Source organism: Cygnus atratus, chromosome 15, assembly GCF_013377495.2.
Source record: "Cygnus atratus isolate AKBS03 ecotype Queensland, Australia chromosome 15, CAtr_DNAZoo_HiC_assembly, whole genome shotgun sequence".
NCBI classification, from domain to species: domain Eukaryota; kingdom Metazoa; phylum Chordata; class Aves; order Anseriformes; family Anatidae; genus Cygnus; species Cygnus atratus.
The window spans coordinates 1846062-1864660 of record NC_066376.1 but is presented as its reverse complement, the minus strand read 5'-3'; the positions used below and the strand labels follow the sequence as shown (position 1 = coordinate 1864660).

The 18599-nt window shown below is 46.4% G+C and overlaps 3 protein-coding genes across 4 annotated transcripts in view; 1 reads left to right on the top strand and 2 right to left on the bottom strand.

Annotated features, from left to right (window-relative positions):
* The window catches only part of MSLN (mesothelin), a 25481-nt gene extending 24945 nt beyond the window's left edge, over positions 1 to 536 (bottom strand). Inside the window, exon 1 of the mRNA XM_050713835.1 lies at positions 385 to 536. The gene's annotated coding sequence lies outside the window, so the exon portion shown is untranslated. The remainder of the gene's footprint in view (positions 1 to 384) is intronic.
* CIAO3 (cytosolic iron-sulfur assembly component 3) overlaps positions 1 to 14327 on the top strand; it is a 14518-nt gene extending 191 nt beyond the window's left edge. The window contains exons 1-11 of one of the 2 annotated variants that reach the window (XM_035563339.2): positions 981 to 1109; positions 1301 to 1396; positions 2753 to 2896; positions 3229 to 3361; positions 3726 to 3860; positions 4220 to 4338; positions 5378 to 5507; positions 5718 to 5790; positions 9564 to 9701; positions 10755 to 10912; positions 11557 to 14327. In XM_035563339.2, the coding sequence (XP_035419232.1) occupies positions 1074 to 1109; positions 1301 to 1396; positions 2753 to 2896; positions 3229 to 3361; positions 3726 to 3860; positions 4220 to 4338; positions 5378 to 5507; positions 5718 to 5790; positions 9564 to 9701; positions 10755 to 10912; positions 11557 to 11795 (1401 nt within the window). In that variant the 5' untranslated portion in view covers positions 981 to 1073 and the 3' untranslated portion in view covers positions 11796 to 14327. Of the gene's footprint in view, positions 1 to 980; positions 1110 to 1300; positions 1397 to 2752; positions 2897 to 3228; positions 3362 to 3725; positions 3861 to 4219; positions 4339 to 5377; positions 5508 to 5717; positions 5791 to 9563; positions 9702 to 10754; positions 10913 to 11556 lie in introns of those variants that run through there. The other variant, XM_035563338.2, reaches the window with a different exon arrangement.
* LOC118256401 (hydroxyacylglutathione hydrolase-like protein) lies at positions 13492 to 18599 on the bottom strand. Its single transcript, XM_035563340.2, has 8 exons — positions 18403 to 18599; positions 17594 to 17658; positions 17369 to 17486; positions 16983 to 17091; positions 16741 to 16844; positions 16476 to 16577; positions 16310 to 16389; positions 13492 to 15961 (listed from the first exon to the last, which is right to left on the bottom strand). Exons 1-8 carry the CDS (start codon positions 18505 to 18507, stop codon positions 15796 to 15798), a joined length of 849 nt encoding a protein of 282 aa, XP_035419233.1. The 5' UTR covers positions 18508 to 18599; the 3' UTR covers positions 13492 to 15795.

Sequence of the window (18599 nt, the reverse complement as noted above, 5' to 3'; positions counted from 1 at the left end):
AGGGAGGTGGCGTCCTCCAGGCGCCGTCAGGGGCCGGGGGCGCGGGGGGGGAGCGGCCCCCATGGGTGCCAGCCTCCCCCGTGGGTGCTGGGCGTTGGCAGGGCTGGGCCCAGCGGCCTGGGCCCAGGGGCGCTGCCACGGGCACCATGCCACCCTAAAGGGTCACCGAGCCGCCTTAAAGGGTCACCGAACCGCCCCAGAGGTCACCGAACCGCCCCAAAGGTCACCGAGCCACCCCAAAGGGTCATCAAACCACCCCCAAAGGGTCACCGAGCCACCCCAGAGGTCACCCAACCACCCCAAAAGGTCGGCCTGTGCCACCCCTGGCAGGGCTGGGGTCATGGGGGCAATGAGCAGTGCAGCAGAGGCACGGAGTCTTCTTACCACAGTCTTCGAGCACCAGCAAAAGTACAAAATCCCAGACGTTTGCTGATAAATAGAGCAGAGAACTCCTTAATCTATGGAATGGGGTGGAGCAAATCCCGTTAACTCTCCCTGTAATTTGTGGGTTTCCCAGTGAAGTCTCCCACGTAAATAATGTGACCCACTGCTCAGCTTCAAATAGAGATCCGTGCTTGATTTATTCACTGAGCAGAAGTGAAGAATCATAGAGACTTGTGCCTGCAGTCTCTGAATCTGGCAAAATTCAGAACAAAAATGTAGTAAGGTTGGATTAAGTTAGGGGTGATTCTGTTTAAAGGTGTTGGCAGAGCAAGGATGCTAAAAGGCAAAACAAATTGTAGCTGTGGAAGTAGGACAAGGAGTCATAAGGTGCGTAAACAATAAAAATCGCACAAAATGTGAAAATACCCCTGAGACTTCATCACAGAACAATACAGAAAACTGGAAGCTGTCCATCTGAGGTCGTCAGAGTCCTTTCGACATTGCATGAAACTTCATTGGCACTAGCCACATGTTGACTGTAGCGACCACGCCTCCATCGGTTAAAATTCGCAATGAAGGCTGCACGATCATCTGTCAGATTCGAGAGAGGAGGACTTTGCAGGCAAGGCTCCTGAAAACACAGCTGTGTTATTTGAGAAAGAACACACAAACTCTCCTCTGGTTTTGGTATGATGCTGAAAAAGTGTTCCTTCTGTAAAAAAGGGGTAAGCGGATTTTGCTGGTACGTTTTCCCTTGGTGGTTATAAACACTGTAAGTATATCCAGCATTGCTTAAAGTAGAGTAAGAGGCGTTCACTCTAGAACAAGTCTTTGGGTTTGATCATTTTCGTTTCTTTGAAACCAGCCTTCCACGCTTCATTGCTCATCTCGTTTTGGGGTTTTATTTCTCTTTCAGGAATGTATCAAGCCTGTAAAGGTGGAAAAAAAGCCTGGAAAAGCAGCAGCTAAGATCAGAATTGAAGCAGATGGGAGCTATTTTCAGATCGGTCAGGTATTTGTGATTTTTCTTTATTATTGTGTGAAATATGAAGAAAATGCTAATGTATTGTTACATATTAATAGTTGTAACCTATTTAAATACTCAGAGGGGACCAAGGTGTTAAGTGTTGCTTTTTTCATCAGCATTGTCACATCTGTTTTCCAAAGTCCAACTTCTTAATGATTGCATTTTACAAGTAATAATTCTGATCTTGTGTTTATCATTGTGCTCTGAAACATTGACGTTAAGTAGTGGTGATTTTTAGTATAAGAGCAGATAAGCTAAGTCTTTTTTGCCATCAATTCTTAAGCATTAATAATTCCTAGATTATTTGAGATAATGTCTTTTTTTATTGCACTATTTCATACGGTGCAGTGTTACTTACAAAGAGATTCAATTAGATTAGATGATCTTTTAACCTTAAAAAAGGGGAAGCAGGGGATATAGCACTTCTAAAGGAGCCTGATTTCTTATTAACATTTTTAATTTAATAGAACCTAATTGCTCCGTCTGTGTCTGACTTTATTGAGAAATGAAGTTTAAGGGAGAGTCTCATTGGAAAAATGACTTACTCAGGTCAATTAGTATGAAAAATATTTCTTTCCATTGCCATACCACACAATGATACTCGGCCATACGTTTCCCTTTTAGTGTCTGTGTAAGTTTTGCACACACAAAATCTGCAGAACATTCAGCGTCACCTAAAAATATTAGCAAGTCGTAGTTGTAACACGATTTCTTCAGCAGGAGTGAAATTCAAGACTCCTGTGAAGAAACAGCTCCAGCACTATTCAATAATACGAGCTGCGTCTGATAGAGGTGGTAAAGCTGTTGTGCTTTCTCCAGCGTAATGTTCAGTGCACTCTGGAGGTTGGTTCCTAAAGGCTTAGGATCTCTGTGGTCTACAGTTCTGTGGTTAAAGTTGCAGCTGCAATCTGTAGTATGTCAGCCGTGGCGGCCCAGTCTTCAGCCACCCACAAGCTGAAAAACTAAGCAAGACAGGCCGTATTTGCTCCTGGGAAAGTATACAATTTCAGTGTTTTGGAGCAATGTCAGCCCACCGGATAGCAGAAATAGCTGTGGCCTCAGCAACTGTTCTGTATTTGCTGACAAGTTCGTGGTCTTGCTAAAGTTTATCCTGAAGTTCCTCAACATGTTTGCGTGGGTATGCCGAATAATCACATTAAAATCAGCAGCCTTCAAAGATACAGGTCTTCCTCCTTATTTTGCTGAAAAAGAAAGAAAGAAATAAACCAGGGGGGTAAAAGGAGCAATATCTTTGTTACTAAACAGAGTAAAGGTGAGAAGCTGCCACCCTGCCTAATTCTCTATTGGGATCAAAACCAAGTCTAATCTGTTTCTTCCTAGGATGGAGAAGCACAAAAACTGGAGAAGGCTAAAATTACTCTGAACGACTGTTTAGCTTGTAGTGGCTGCATTACATCAGCGGAGAGTGTGTTAATCACTCAGCAGAGCCATGAAGAGCTCTGCAAAATACTAGCTTCTAACAAGGTAGGTGACAAGAGAGGGGGAGGTAGGCTGCAAAGTTTTAATAAGGTCTTAATAGTTTGGTGTGATGTGTCTGCAGAAGCATGTTTGGAAACAGCACGCACAAAAATTAGTTTCAAAGATGGGAAGGACCTGAATACGTTCTCGGTGCAGTGTGGTGCATTTTCCAGTTTTTTAGAAAGTAATCATAGGTTTGGAAATGTCCTTTTTGTGTTGCCAGCCTACATTAGTAACGAGGGAGGTAAACTAGAAGATCCTTGGTGAAGTTCTAATGTGCTACAATACTGCATGAGCTCTATTAGTACTGTCTGAACAGGTACTTTTTTTTTTTTAAGACTGCAGCTCCCAATGAACAGAAGTTGGTGGTGGTTTCTGTTTCACCACAGTCCAGAGCTTCGCTAGCTGCGAGATGCAAATTGAGTGTTCTGGAAACAGCAAAGAAGTTGACTGCATTCTTAAAGAGTTTAGGCAAGTGTGGTCATGTGTTCTGGTAATCACAGGTGGGACTGCTGGGATGCATGGTAGGTACAAATTTCATGAGCTCACAAGGGAGATGTAAATTAACCTCCGTCTGGATTCATAACAGTATGTATTTCGCATTAAGCTAAAATGCAAGCATTCTGCATTTTCAGTCACAAAGTAAAGTTGGAGTAATGGGGAGAAGGAACTTTAAATGATTCACATTTCTCCTGTGACTTCTGTCTTGTCTATGCTGACAGGCTGGGGAAAACAGTTCACTCGCAACTGCAGAGGTTGATAGCTGTGGATATGATGTGCAGTTTGCTGCTTGTATCTTCCCTGTGAATTTTAACACGTGTGCTGTATTGCCTAGGTGTGCACTACGTATTTGATACAACCTTTTCAAGAAACTTCAGTCTGCTGGAGAGCCAAAAAGAGTTTGTAAAACGCTTTCGAAAACAATCTGAAGACAAAAAGGCTTTGCCAATGCTAGCTTCTGCCTGTCCAGGTATGGTATTAAATTAGTTACAGAAATAATAAAATGGCGTACTAAAGTACATCAAAACAAGAATTCAGAAAGCTAGTCAGAAAAGTTCACATGGATAAATTTACTGAGAGGATTACTTGCCTCTCAGTACAAAGAGATCTTGGTGTCAATAGCAATAATGGTCTATGCAGCTGCCTACTGATCTTTCAAAAATGAATTGTGTTACATTTCCTTTGTTTTTTGCACTGAAGTGAGTCTGAAAATGGTTATTAATGGTAGTAAGAGGGGGTAGTAATGGGGTTGAGGGGCTGTGGGCACCTGAAGGGGTGCTTGTTGTTTTTTTATTTATTGCAGCTGTTTGCTAATTAGACTCTCCTCAGGTTGGATCTGCTATGCAGAGAAAACCCATGGCAGTTTCATCATTCCTTATATCAGCACCACCAAGTCTCCGCAGCAAGTCATGGGCTCCTTGATAAAGGGCCATTTTGCAGAACAGCAGGTAAGCTCTATTGAACAATATCTGATATATATATATATATATTCCTTTGTGTTTTACAAGAGAGCTTGAAAGTAAAAAGTTGTCTTGTGAATTGCCAGCAAAGGCAGCATCTCTCTCACTTCCACAGCTGGTTAGAAGCTGGCCACTGGGCCAGTAACACTAAGCTTAAGCTTCATGGAGTACTTAAAACCTCTCTATGTTATTCAGGAAGGCTAGGGAATCTGATTTTTCAGTGTGCTTGTGCTGACATCTCAAATACCACTGTGTGGTATTTTCATGCTGTTCACAGTTGGTGAATAACTTAAAATAAATTAACCTAAGACAAAACTTCAGTCAGTGCATACGTGCAGATCATGTCTTGTCTAAAAATTGCTTGTTCTTTCCCAACTTAATGTTCTGTTTCAGTTTGACTTAGTTTTGTTCTCAGTCTTTAACCTTTGGAATCTTTCCAAATGTAAATTTGATACTTAAAGACTAGAGTTATACTAATAGCCCAGAGTTGTCCAGCAACACAATTAAGCACCGTTTCTGATTGTATGATTTATTGTCCATTAACAAGCAGTGGTTTAACGCTTGCATTAAATAATTGCTGACACCTGCATACTTGTTACAAAAATTGGCAGCTACTAAGAATATTTGGCACAAGATAGCGAAACAATGGCCTTGAGTCAATGACTTATTTCCTCAGCTTGTACTTATTTCTTGGATAACTCTACATTATTTCTCACTGATGCAGGGGTTTAGTAGTGTGTTAGAAACATGTCATGTAACCGAATAGGATTTCTCTGCTGATTGGATCATCTGCACTAGCAATAGGTGGGGGGGGGAACTGTGAAAGACCATATTGTTGACAGTTGCTACGAAGTCGAGTTGGGTTCTATGAGAGAAAAAAAAATATATTTTCATGTTCAATAATCAAGAGTATTTCCAGAGGCATGGCAGCATTAGTTTCTTCATTCTCATTTGTACTTGGAAAACATCTTGCACAAGATAGGGTTGATATTGACCATTCCAGCTACGTTGCTGTGTCTTTTTCCAGCACTTAACACCTGACCAGATATACCATGTAACAGTAATGCCCTGTTATGACAAAAAGCTAGAGGCTTCAAGGCCAGACTTTTTCAACCAAGAGTACCAAACTCGTGACGTGGACTGTGTAATCACCACAGGTAAGAAGAGCTAGAGACAGTCTAGATAATTTCTGGACTGGTTTTAATAATTTTTTTTTGGTGATGGAGGAAGTAATGCATGGATATTGCTGTATAATTTCACTTCAATAATACAAATCGTGTCCTAGCAAAGACTGCAGATATATGCTTAGGTATTGATCTGTAGGTTGTTTTCCTTTATCCCAAAAATATGCTGTGCTTCTGTTTTAGGAGAAGTGCTAAAGTTACTGGAACAAGAAGGAGTATCTCTATCAGATGTAGATCCTGCTCCTCTGGATACCATGTAAGAACAAAATCTCATTTGTACCTTTCAGGCATGTTCTTGTTCATCCACTATTCATACCAAGGTCTTCAACATAAGTTACCTACTACTACTGTTCTGCTGTGTACAAGGCTGCACGTGTTTGCATTTATTTGTTTTCTTGCATCACTAATTTTGAATCGGTACAATTCTGCATGAAGTACTCTAGCAATCTGTGACAAATTTACGCTTTTGGAGCACCTGTAACTATTTGCTAGATTTTAGTAGTTAAAGGATTAGCAATTCTCACTGTAAATCATCAGGATTGCTGTAACTAGCTCAGTAAGAGTATAACAGCAAAGTAATTGTGCAGAGAAGTACAAATTGCATCACAGTCGTTTCATTACTTTTACTCACAATATAACCGGTGGTATCCTATGAAAATCTACCTGCATACTCAGAGGAATGAAATAATCTAGGTCAGTGATAAAAGAGTTCGCTGAAACAACGCCTGTTATTGCACTGTCTGCAAACACACGTTTGCGTGTGTCTATTCGTTATCTGAGCTACTATAAGGATTCCAGTATTAAAGCATAAAAAAATATATTTAGGTCACTCAGCTAATCTCTGGGAGTCTTTATTTGCAAAAACATGATCTTAAACGTATGCAAACCAGATGAGACTTCGGTTGCATTAACTGAAAACATCTGGTTAAGTGACAACTGCAGAGATCTAAGAGATTATAGAAACATTAAAATCACATTTTATCCCTCTAAGTTGACATGCAGTAGTGGTTCCACACTGATCATTAAACCAAAGCATTCTCTTCATCAGTTTAGAAGAAATGTCTCTGTAGCGCTTTGTGCCATAATAAACACACTACATATGTAGCAACCTTTATAAATTTTAAAAGATCATTAACAATATAGTTCAGAAGTTTACTGTTCAGACTAAGTTTCTAGGAGAGATTTTCATACCCCAAATATGCAGCAGATAGCACATGAATAGGAATTGGCACTTGTCTGTTTTCAGTTGTACCCTTTGCAGATACGACGCTTGTTTTGAAATGTAGTTTATTTCTAAATAGGATTTAAGTCTTTCTAGTACAACCAAGTGCCATGGGCAGCCTTTGCTCAGGAGTTGTCTGAACAGCACATGTACGTTGACAGAGCTGTGAACAGAAGCATCCTTGCATGAGGCCTGTTTCCCAGTTTAGCTTTTACTGTTGTGAACATTGGTCGTTCCTGTGCTTCTGGAAAAAAAAAAAAAAAAAGAATGTGAGAGAGATTGTTTGCTGCAGTCTGATCCCTCTTATTTAAGGGATACTTTCAAAAAGAAAAACCGTAGTAAATGAGATTTGTAGCTTATACAGCTACTTCTGCACTTTTAGGTAAATTTAAAATGTGCATTCAGAGAACCTTGGTTACCACTGATCCGTAGCAGGAGGAAGACTTTCCAAATAATACACTGAATCAGTTCTGTAGAGCTCAGTCTCTCATTCACATTGCTCAGAAGGACTTCCTTAAGGAACTTAAGGCACACCAAGACAGTAGTCACTCTTTTTTCATTTACTGTAATTGATCTTGTTTCACTACTATATCTGCCTTGAAAGACATGGTGATATAAATAATATCAGGTGATGCATAGCTGGAGTACTGATAAAACTTTAGGAACTGAGAGACTGCATAGCATGGATGCAAACATGTTTTTAGTGCTGCCATTAAACTTAACATATTGAATGAGTTTACATCAGCGTATGCATATGCATGTAAAGCATTTTGATGTATTTGTGCATTCTGAATTTATAAATTATTCCAGTATTGCCTTTTTCTAACATGGCTTATGCACAAATTGCTTTCACATCAAAAAAAATAAAAAACGTCTTCAGCTGTAATAAACGTCTGCATGGCTAATTCCCAAAGGTACAATTTCAGAAGTTGCCCATGTAAACAAGCACTTCTGTTCTACCTGTTTTATTGCTATACTATTAACAGAATATCAAGGAGGAAAAAAAAAACATTCTGAAGTGTTCGGATTCACTTAGGAAATAACATTATGGAGGTGTCAGTTATAACATACAACAAAATGTCTAATTACGTGATAAAAATCTCTGGCTCACTTCTTAGGAGTACATTCTGAGCACTAGGCCTCATGCTTGCGGTGATAAAGTGCTTCTATAACCTTTTGCTAGCTTTAACTTACTCAGTAAATTGACTGGTTACAAACTGCACGTATTCATCAGAACTTGGAGCATTAACATAAGCAGTCCAATGGCTGTTGTTCTGCTTTATCCTCCAGCACGTGGAAAAGCCCATTAAGAGGTTATTATATTTGGCAGCAAGAACGAGATAAAGTGCCAGAAATCTGAGGACTTTTGCTGGTATAACTGTTTGCTCCAGGCCAGCACTGAGGCTTACTGGCAGCCTCGTTTTAAGAGAGTAGCAGTACGTGAGGCCAGACACACTGAAACATTTCATTAATGAAGCTCAGTTCCTGTAAACAAGACCAAATTAAAAATAGTTTCTGAAGGTGATTACAGGCTAAAGTGTTGCCTTCTGCAGTTCTTCTAAAACTAAGATTTTATCGGCAAGAGGCAACATCTTCGATTTGACTTGAAACTGCTTGGCCTGAATTCAAGTGTTTTCCCTCCTGCAGCTGTTAGTAGGAGAATGCAAGTGTCACTGCCTGATGAGTGCTTATAAGCATACCCCGTATTTTATTATTCTCTTATAACAAAAGCTATTGTTGTGGCTTCCATCTGGTGAGCTGTTTTTCAAGAAACATTATCTTGACCTCTAAGTACTTGGTTGTGTTTTAGGATATCAGTGAGATGGACTTATTTGTGCAGAACTTGAATTAACAGAACTTACGGTAGCGCAGTTATTCAACACCAGAGGCGTGTTGAACTAGAACCAGGTTCTTGCTGAGGACAACCATGTACAGAGCAAATGCTCTGGCAGTGTTAGGTTTGTTCATCTTTATGTTCTGCAACTTTGATAGCCACGTGGAACCACAGCAACACAGGTTTCATCTCTTCATGCTTGGACAGACAACGCTGATACCTCCCTGAAGCGTTCTCTGATGTCCTGGCAACTAGATATAAGTACCCATTTTCAAAAAAAAAAAAAAAAGTTGTAACAGAGAACTAGAGAGCTTTAAATAATGAACTCAGCTTTTGCTGATGTTGCAGAAAAGCTTTATGACCGATGTCTCTTGACTGACTCTAGATTGTGTTCTCCACGAGAAGCGTAGGCTGCACAGATCCATACCCCCAGTGCTTCATTATTTCCCTCCTCCCATTTCTAAGTATAACCCAGGATGTTTGTAGAGATATTAAACAGGAAGCTAACTAAAAAATGCATTCGCTTAGACATCTCAGGTAATTGCCCTCATAACTCAAATGTTCCCAAATGTAGTTTTGTTGTGCGAAGATTAAGTTGGCAGTGGGGTCAGGTCTTATGGGGGCATGTGACAGTATTTCCATTGAGCTTGACCCAAGGGATGTTAGACAGCATAGAGTTAAATCTGCAGGGCACTGGAGCTATAAATAGTCTCTTCCCAGGAGAAAAGGAAAGGCTAGGAGTTCAAAGGGAGCCGGTCTGTGGCTTGTTCTGTTGCTTTTGAATTCCCTGGATGAAAATTCTGCTATCAGAGAACCTCACAGGACTAACAACATGATGCTTCTATTAGGAGTACTGAAGCTGTGTTAGCATTGGCATAATGAAACTTCTGTTTGAAGGAACAGTGGGCTTTGTGCTGGCTGTTCTGTTTTGTCGGAGAGTCCCTTAAAACTGCTTCTTTCTTCCTTTCCTCAGGTTTAGTAGTGCTGCAGAAGGGGAACTCACTAGCCACTCAGGAGGTGGTTCTGGTGGTTATTTGGAGCACATATACAAGTATGCAGCCAAGGAACTCTTTGGAATTCAAGTGGATACAATTCAGTACAAACCTTTAAAGTAAGAAATTTAAAGTTTTTACAGAAAGCACTATTTTTATTGCAATTCTGTTTATGCTTTATCTTGCTGATGGGCCGAAACTTTCTTTGCAATGTTAAACATTTTACTTCGAGGCATGGGAATTGGCTTCTCACTCCCACAGTTGCTGAGCAATAAATCAGCCAGCATTCCATGCAGCCTGGCCCTTGGAGACTTCTAGCCCCTTCACCACCCACACATTTTATTTTGGCCTGATGGATTTTCCTAGTATCAAGTTTCAGATAATTTTAGAGCAACTTAGAAGTCAGAGCTCACATGGATCTGAGTTGTCTCACCTGCAATCAGGCCAATAATGTAGCTTTGTTACTGATGTAGCTATCATGGAAGAGAAAAAGCCTTATGTCAGGATTTTGGAACTCTGTTTTAACAGTGTTATGGTAAGACAGAAAACAAGTCACTTAGTTTGGGTATAGAGGCACATTTAGCTGAGATTCCTGCTTGCCTTCTAGGTATAAACTTAATGTGCCACTTATAGCAAGTTACTGCCCTGATTAACGATAGGATTCTCTGGTGTAGGAAACAGAAGGAATATAGAAACAGTTCCTCGCAGTCTCAAACAAAACACTTGATAAGAGTCAAATTACTTATTACCAGGAACAGGTATTTCCACTAATGTTAGGAGTCCGGAAGCCTTCAATGATAGCTTACTCCATGGTTTTATGAGCCACTACAATTTAAGTTTCCTTCAGTAGCCTTGCTGATGTGTAAGTTGGCTGAAGCCAGCTCAGGTGGCCTATCACAATGAAACTTCAGTTTAGGCTCCATTTGCTTAGGTTTTAAGGATTTATTCAATACAGGTGTTCTTCAGGAAACTGAGTTCAAGCAGCAGGTCCTCAAACAGGATCTGAAAAGGATTTGTAAGCTAGCTCTGCCAACTGTTTTGCTTGGGTGGCAAAGAACTAGGACGGCTTTATCAAGTAAGACTCTATGAAGAACTTCATTTCAACACAGGCTTCTTTGAAGTTTAAAATAGAAGTTAGTTTTGATAAGACATTCTCTGCTCTTGTTCCTCAGAAACAAGGACTTCCAAGAGGTGACACTGGAGAAGGATGGAGTAGTTCTGCTCCAGTTTGCTTTGGCATACGGGTTTCGAAACATACAAAACTTAGTGCAAAAGTTGAAACGAGGGAAGTCACCCTATCACTACGTTGAAGTCATGGCCTGTCCATCAGGTAAGGCTGCATAGGGATTTCACTACTACAGTCTATAGGTGTAGGCAGCCATATGAAGCTATAACTAAGATGTGAGACAGCAGCAGCTTCTCACATCCGTGAATGTTGTGGCGAAGTCTTCAAATTCTTAAGATGGGATAGTCACAACGTGGGATTTCAGAGGGAGTATATATGTTTTCCACCCAGAAGCTAAGAATTCTTCAGGATTTAAGTAATTACAGTTAAATTTCACGTCGAAATAGTAAATCCAGAACATATCCCAAGATACTATCTTACCTTCAGCTGAGACTGCAGGGCTGTTTTTGCCTAGGTTGGATACTCTCTTTTTTTTCCCCCCCTCCCCTGACGACAGAGGAAGAAAACTAGCCCTCCTTGCTTCCTCTTATCTCTGTCTCCCTGGCACTTCCCAGGAAGCCTTGGAGCCCTGTCACAGCTGGGCTGAATTAGCATTGGGTCACACCAGGCAATGAGCTCCCCTCTTGGGCTGCTGCCTGCCCTGCTGCTGTTAGATAATGGGGGTGTGTTCTTATTTCTGCAGCTGTTCGCAGGTGGAAAGTAAGCTTAACTGTAGTTGGTTTTGTTTTCCTGATAAAACTGCAGTAATTTCTAAACCCAGTGATATTTTCCCACTTTGTTTTACGCAGGCTGTTTAAATGGAGGTGGTCAGATTGAACTGGAAGGTGAATCCAGCAAGGACTGGCTCCAGCAAGTTGAGAAGCTGTATAATTCTCTTAAGACTGAAATTCCAGAGGAGAACCGGACTGTAACTGAACTGTATGAGCAGTGGCTGGGTGGCTCGGAGTCAGAAAAGGCTGGGAAAGCTTTGCATACGGAGTACCACGCAGTGGAGAAAACAAGCACCGGATTTAACATCAAATGGTGAAGACTGATGCTGGAAGCAGATCTGTGAAGCCCAGATAAACTCAGTGCCTTTTAAAGTTGATTGTATTTAAGATTCTCAAGAGACAGGTAGAGCTCTGCGCCATCACTGGTGAACTGCACTTTCTGACTCTCCTTGGGAGAAGGTAATGTGCATATAGGCAGGCAGTACTAATTCCTACAGCTTTATAATTATTATAATGATGTGAATAAATGACAAACAGTGACTTAAATACATGTTAAGAGAAGCAGTAATGTATCTTAGCCTCTACAGTCGTTAACGACTAAATCTGCACTCCCTTTACAATCCTATTCCTAACAGAAGTGACAAATTTAAGGTACTGAAGGATTTGGCTTGCAGTACACTGTAACCTCACTGAGATGAGCTTTATGCTACCTGAAGAGTATTTCCCATCCAGGCTTTGCTGTATTTTTCACAGCACTAAGTTTTATGGCTGTCTCTTTTGGGACATCCTCGTTTAGTTATAAATGGTCTAATTAGACCTTGGGTTTTGTTTTTGTGTTTCTCTGGCCGTGACTGGATGCCCTTGAAGTCCAGCTGCAGCATCTCTGCACTGGCAGAGGGGGGCGGGTACCAGCAGCCTGTAATCATGTGAGAAGCATCATCTCTAGGGCTGTTCTGTGGCCTGCTGAAATGTGACTCAAATGAATGTTTAAGAAGAAAAAGCTATGTGTTTTTTTCCTTTGATTATAACAATCGTCCATAACTGGGGGCAATTACATCTCTCTCTCCATAAATACAGGGAGATACACACAACTGTCACATCTACCCTGGCCTCAGCAGCCAGCTACTGATGAGTAATATCCTTAAACTCAGCACAAACAGTTTTTACAGTGCTTCAAGTAAGAATTTATTGCCACTTTTCTTTTTGACAAAAGTCCTTGTGTCTTTGAAAGGTGTTAATTTATAAAAGGTCATAGAAAAAGGCGGCTGTGGGATGTAATCATTATCCCAGCTTACCAGAACAATCCAAGAGGTTAGCAAAAATATATCTGATTTAATGTGGTGCATTACAATGCTTTGCCAAAACACGTGTGGATGTGAACTAGATTTGGTCTTTTGGTACAGGAGATGATGTGTGCTTGACTCGCTATCTGTATTTTTACGTATGGGTGTTTTCAGAACTATTTACAGAAAAAAAAACTGTGAATGACTAACTCTGTTTTGGCCTATTTAATCTGAATGTCGTTTCACAGAGTGACAACGTGTATAGGAAGGGGACAGTGGTAGTGGGGGGAGTTGCAGCTTTACCTTAGTTCAGGGTGAAGGGACACGGGCAGACGTGGAATCTCCTCATGACCGCTGTAGCTGCAAGTGACAATGAACTGAAAAATCACGTTCTTGCTTCACTTAAATATTTCTCCTTTTCCAAGTTCCTTTCTGCAGAGTCACTCTTCATCACGTAGCAGTGAAGTAGATGAGAACCGAACACAAAGCTGCCCTTTTGCTTTCTTCCTTCAGAGTAAATACAAACAGCCGAAGCTGATTACTGCATCTAGCCCACACTGAAACCTTGCCCAGACCCTCTTCAGAGATAACCCTCACTCAGTTACTGCAAGCCTTGGGCTCAGGGCTGGCAAAAGGCAAAGCTGCCAGACCTTAACCTGCTTCTCAACAGCTTCTCTGACACTTCCCTGTGTCCTTCTCAAAGCCTCCCAGCATTCATTAGAAGTAAGCCAACAGTGTAAAAGACAATTTTAATGTTTTTTAATTAAAAGCTTTACATATTTTAGGTGTTACCGATCAATTAGTGAATTCACAGTGTTCATAAGGCAAAAATCTCCCCCCGTTTCCCCCTCCCTTCCCTAGTCATACACGAGCAAGTTGGTAGTTGCAGTGAATGCCCTTCTCCAGGCATAGTTCTGTAACACAGTGTTAGGCTAAATCATAACATTTTTATCTACAGGAAGAGATACCAGTGCTAATGCAAACTAAGTCCAACATGCTGAAGTGCTGAGACCATAAACTGCGTACATCAGTGCAAAAGAAACACATTCTGTTTCTGTTGAGGACATGCACATCCAGCCAGCAGTGCACAAGTAAAGCTGAATTAGCTGTAGATGAAACGACTGAGGATTTGCATTTTGTCACCTCCAGTTAGCAGGTTACCAACATGCACCTTACTAAAGCTGTCAGAGGACTCTCCACCCAGAACGTACCCAGAGCACAGCTCCCACAAACTCTCCCAGGTGTCTGCTCTTGCCATGGTCTCAAGAACAGCTCCAGCTTCACCCAGCCTTTGGGCTGCATGCTGCTGTCAACACGAGCAAGCCCCGTGGTAGTTCAGGAACCCTCCCACATGCACCCAAGTGCGTCTTCGCTCACAGTATAAATAATATTCCACAGGCACTCTCCAGGTAACAGATGCCTGTCAGGGCATCACCTACAAACTGTACCGTTGCATCTGAACTGAGTAACTGGGAGGCAATAAGTACCGAGGCAACTTGTGCAGCAGGACTGACTCTTCCCTTCCTGTGCAGAAGAGTAAATTCTAACAATATAACAAAAAAAAAAGGGCAAAAAAGAAAACCTTAGTCAAGTTTCTAGCAAGGGGAAAAAAAAGGCCGTAAATCAGGCTTCAGTGCTAACAGATGCAATTCACAGTCCACACACGACAGCTCCTGAAGTCAACTCTATTCCAGTGTTAGGAGCTATAAAGTTTGTAATCAGTGCTGTTTAAAAGGACACCCCCTGTGGTATGGGGCTGTGGGGCCAACTCCTCTGCTCCTCTCTGTTCTCATTTAATCTGCATGAACTAGGGGTAAACTGAGCAACACCGAGACAACTAGCCACACGCACATTGCACAACTGAAGTAAAGAAAAAAAGAGATTTGCGTGACTGCCCAACACGGAGCAACCTGCCCCGAACCAGACCCATCGGAGGGATTTTCACAGCTATTTACAGAGCTACCTCCAAGCTCTATTTTTCCCTACAAAACTACGTTACTCAGTTTTGTAATACAACTCACCACCACCTGCAAAATAAAAGCTCTACACATTTCTCAGACTTAAAAAATAAAATAAAATGCAATACAGTACTGATTTTGCACAAACTGAACAATGCGGGCTGCAAACGAGGCATAGGAGACCCAGCTGCTCCCTCACTCTTATTCTAGAGGAAAGGCGAGGTACACGTAAGTTTCACCCAGTATTTTTCCAGTATTCTATCTTGGGGAAAAAAAAAAAAAAAAAATGTAATGGATCCATAGCAGCATGTTGTTGCTTGCTGCCTAAAAGCTCTTCTACCCTGAGAAGCACTGTAAAAAGAGTGGTTTAGAGCATGCTCTCCTCCATGCCTGAGCTCCACCTGAATGTATCCTGCAAGGTTTAAGCAATTTGGATGGCTCCGGTAAGTCAGCAATTGCCTTAGAAACCCCTAAATGATCTCCTACACTGCCTACAAAAACCAGAAAGTAAAAACAGAAGAAAAATACACAAACCACAACGCAGGCAGGGTTTCTGTCAGCCCAGCTCTGAAGTCCAGTGGCTGCTGCTGACCTCCAGCTCGACGCCCGTCCCCTGGCTGCTGGGAGCCCTGGGCCAGCCCTGCGGCAGCTCCTCCTGCGCGTCCCCAGGGCCTCGCACCCGTCCCTGCCCCGAGCCTGATCAGGGCACGGGGATGCCCAAGCGGAGCAGCACGAGGCAGTTGGAGGAGGCAGAAGGGTCTGGAGCCCGCCGGGTGCTGCCGGTCTCCCCGCTCCCCCAAACGCCTCCTCACCCTCTGCAGCAGCACCCACGTCCCGGCGGCGCAGGGCTGACCGGCGTGGCTGCTCGCTGGAGGCAGCCACACGCTTCCAAAGCTCCCGAGGGCAGCAGGAGCCGGGCTCAGCGCTGGAGGGAGCGACAGCAGATTGGGCTGCAAACGAGCAGGTTCGGGACAGGAGCCCCTTCCCAGCGGCGAGGCCCCTGCCACCACCAGGACGCTGCGTTTTGGTGGCCGTGCCCACGGCCGCACCGGGGAGCCGCCTGCTGCCACCGCGGCTCACTTCTTCTCCAGGAAGGGGCTGAAAAGTCCCCAGTCGAAGGCCAGCACGGCCTGGGGATGGGGCCGCTCCTTGGGCTTCTTGAAGTTATCCTTCTCGGTGCGGAGAGCCCTCAGCACCTCCACCGGCTCCGTCTTGCCCGTGAATTTCTGCACGGCCTCCTCCCTGCAAGGGCAACGGCTCCGCTGGGACGGCGGGGACAGGATGGGGACCCAGCTTTCCACCAGGACAGTGGGGGGCACAGCCTCATGCTGGGGGCACTGCAGGCACGCAGGGCTTGTCTGCAGGTACCCTGCGGTGGCAGCACGGGACCCCACATGCAGGCACCCTTCCCTCCCTCGGGGCTTGGAATTCCCACTGTCCAACAAAGCCACTGGGAGAAGGGGCGATGCCGGAGGGGAAGGGGGAGCAGGTATGGGGCCGGGAGCAGCAGGACAGGGATGGACACTGGCCCCGTTTATGGGCTGACCCATGCGGGGCCCTTTGTGCCCTCAAGTTGCCGGATCTGCTTACGTGACCCGCAGGAAGGGGTTGTAGAGGAACTCCTCCTGCAGCGTGGAGGGCACCGTGGGCAAGTCCTCGTCATCCCGCTGCTGCAAGGAACCAGATGCGTCCAAAAACCTGCTGGCACCCAACATCCCCCCCCCGCCATCACCCCCACAGGGGCACAGACACTTACTTTGGCCCACGCAAGTTTCTTCTTCACTACTTCGTTCTCCGGTTCCACTTTTAAGGCGAACTTGAGGTTTCGGACGGTGCACTCGTGGCCGCAGAACACCTTCTGCAATGGCAGTGGGAAGCACCCGGCGTCACACACGCTCCTGGTGCCGGATCCGACCCTGCTGCACCCCAGTGCATGCAGCCCTGGGGATGGGCGCTGCCTCCCCATCAGCCCCCCCCCCCAACATTTCGCCCCCCCCCAGGCTGAGACCCGGGGCGCTCACCGTCTCCTTCGGCAACGCCCCCAGCACTTGGGTGAGGTTGGTGTACATCTGCTCCGCCGTCCCCTCGAAGAACTTCCCGCAGCCTCCCACGAACAGGGTGTCACCTGCGGGGACGTGGGGCTGGGCATGGGGGCGGACCCCAAACCCGCAGCCGGACAGGGGTACGCGGCAGATCTGCCCCACGAGCATGGGGTGGGCATGGGGTGGGCAGCGTGGGGTGCACGGCAGCGGGATGGGGGTACCTGAGAAGAGAGCTGGTGCATCCGGGGAGCCGTCCTCCCACATGAAGTAGCACATGTGGCCCGAGGTGTGGCAGGGGGTGAAGAGGCACCTCACGTGGATGGCCCCGAACTGTGGGGAGGGAGGGTCAGGGCCATGGCCAGGCGCTCTCCGGGCTCACCGCGAACCCCTGGCCTCCCCGAACCCCCCTGTGCTGCCTGCCCAGGGCCCGGGGGGTGGGGAACACCAAGGGGGACGCAGCCTTTGGGGTGCCCCAGCGCCATCCCAAACATGGCGGGAAGGGGACAGGGCTTCTCCCCGTGGTCAGCGTGCCCACCCCACATGAGCGGTGCCACCTCTGCATCGCCCCAGGGGCTGCACACCCGCAAACACCCCCAGGGCCACGCACCGTCAGCTCCTCGTTGGGGGCCACCTTGCGCGTCAGGGCCCCGATCCGCTCATCGGCGCCGTACACCCGCAGCCCGGGGCACAGCCTCGCCAGCTCCTCATTGCCCCGCGCGTGGTCCCTGCGCGGGGAGAGGAGGCAATGGGCACCGCTGGGCACTGCCGGCCATGGCCATGGCCATGGCTACGGCCACCGCCTGCACCCCATGCGGTGGCCAGAGGCACTTACCAGTGGTGGTGGGTGGTGAGGACGGCTCGCAGCACCACGTCCTCCCTCCTGACGATCTCCAGCAGCTGGAAGGGGCCAGGAGCAGCAGGACGTGAGCGCAGGAGGTGATGAACGCCCAACGCCGCACACCCAACGCCCCGCAGCCGCCCAGCAGAGCGCGGCCACGCTCGGAGCAGCCGGCACCCAGCGCAGCGCGGGATCGGTCCTGCACCACAAACCGGGGGCCCAGCAAGAGGAAAGGCACCCCAAAAACCACGCGCGGCCCGGCGTGGGGGGGCTGCCAGGGGCCCAAGGCACGGCTCAACGTGCGGGACCCATCGCTCGGAGCAGGGCAGGGGGGTGCAAAGGGGCAGCTCCCGGGGGGCTGGGGGCTGTTTTGGGGCCGGGGTCATTTTGGGGCCGGTGGCGTTCTGGGCCCATCGCGCCCTCCGCGCCCCCCCCCCCCCCCGGCTCCTGCGCTGCAGCCGGGGCTCGGCCGCCTGGAGCCTCCCCGGGGAGCCCAAATTCGGCGCCCCCAGCCCGCCCCCCCCCCCCCCCCCGGGGCTGCCCTCCCGGAGGAGGAAGGAAACGTGCGAGCAAGCGGCGAACGCTTAAAAAAAAAAAGGGGAAAAAAAAAAAAAAAGAGAAAAACAAAACAAAAAGCGCCGGCGCCTGCAGTGCCTGCGGCAGCGGGGGGGGGACGGGGGCGGTTTGGGGGGAGCGATCGGGGCCGCTCGGGCTGGGGGGGGGGCCGGGGGGGGTCGGCAGGGGGGGTCCGCTCCGGGCAGAGCCCCCCCCCCCGGGCAGGGGAAGGGCCCGGCGCCTCTCACCCTTTTGGGCACGGCGGCGTCCACGGCCACGGCGTCGCGGGTGCGCTCCTCGATGACCAGGTACATGTAGTTGTCCTCCAGCACCGAGATCACCTTCACCTTCATCCTCCCGGCCCCCCCCCCCCCCCCGGCGGCGGAGGCGGCCGCTACCTGCGGGCGGAGCCGGGCGGGGAGGGAGGGGAAGGGACGGGACGGGA

Coding starts and splice junctions, on each gene's coding strand:
- LOC118256401 (XM_035563340.2), bottom strand. CDS start 18,507: ATGAAGGTGAAGGTGATCTCGGTGCTGGAGGACAACTACATGTACCTG. Junction 17,092..17,368: donor CCCCCAACGAGGAGCTGACG/GTGCGTGGCCCT, acceptor CCCTCCCCACAG/TTCGGGGCCATCCACGTGAG. Junction 16,578..16,740: donor GGGCGTTGCCGAAGGAGACG/GTGAGCGCCCCG, acceptor CTGCCATTGCAG/AAGGTGTTCTGCGGCCACGA.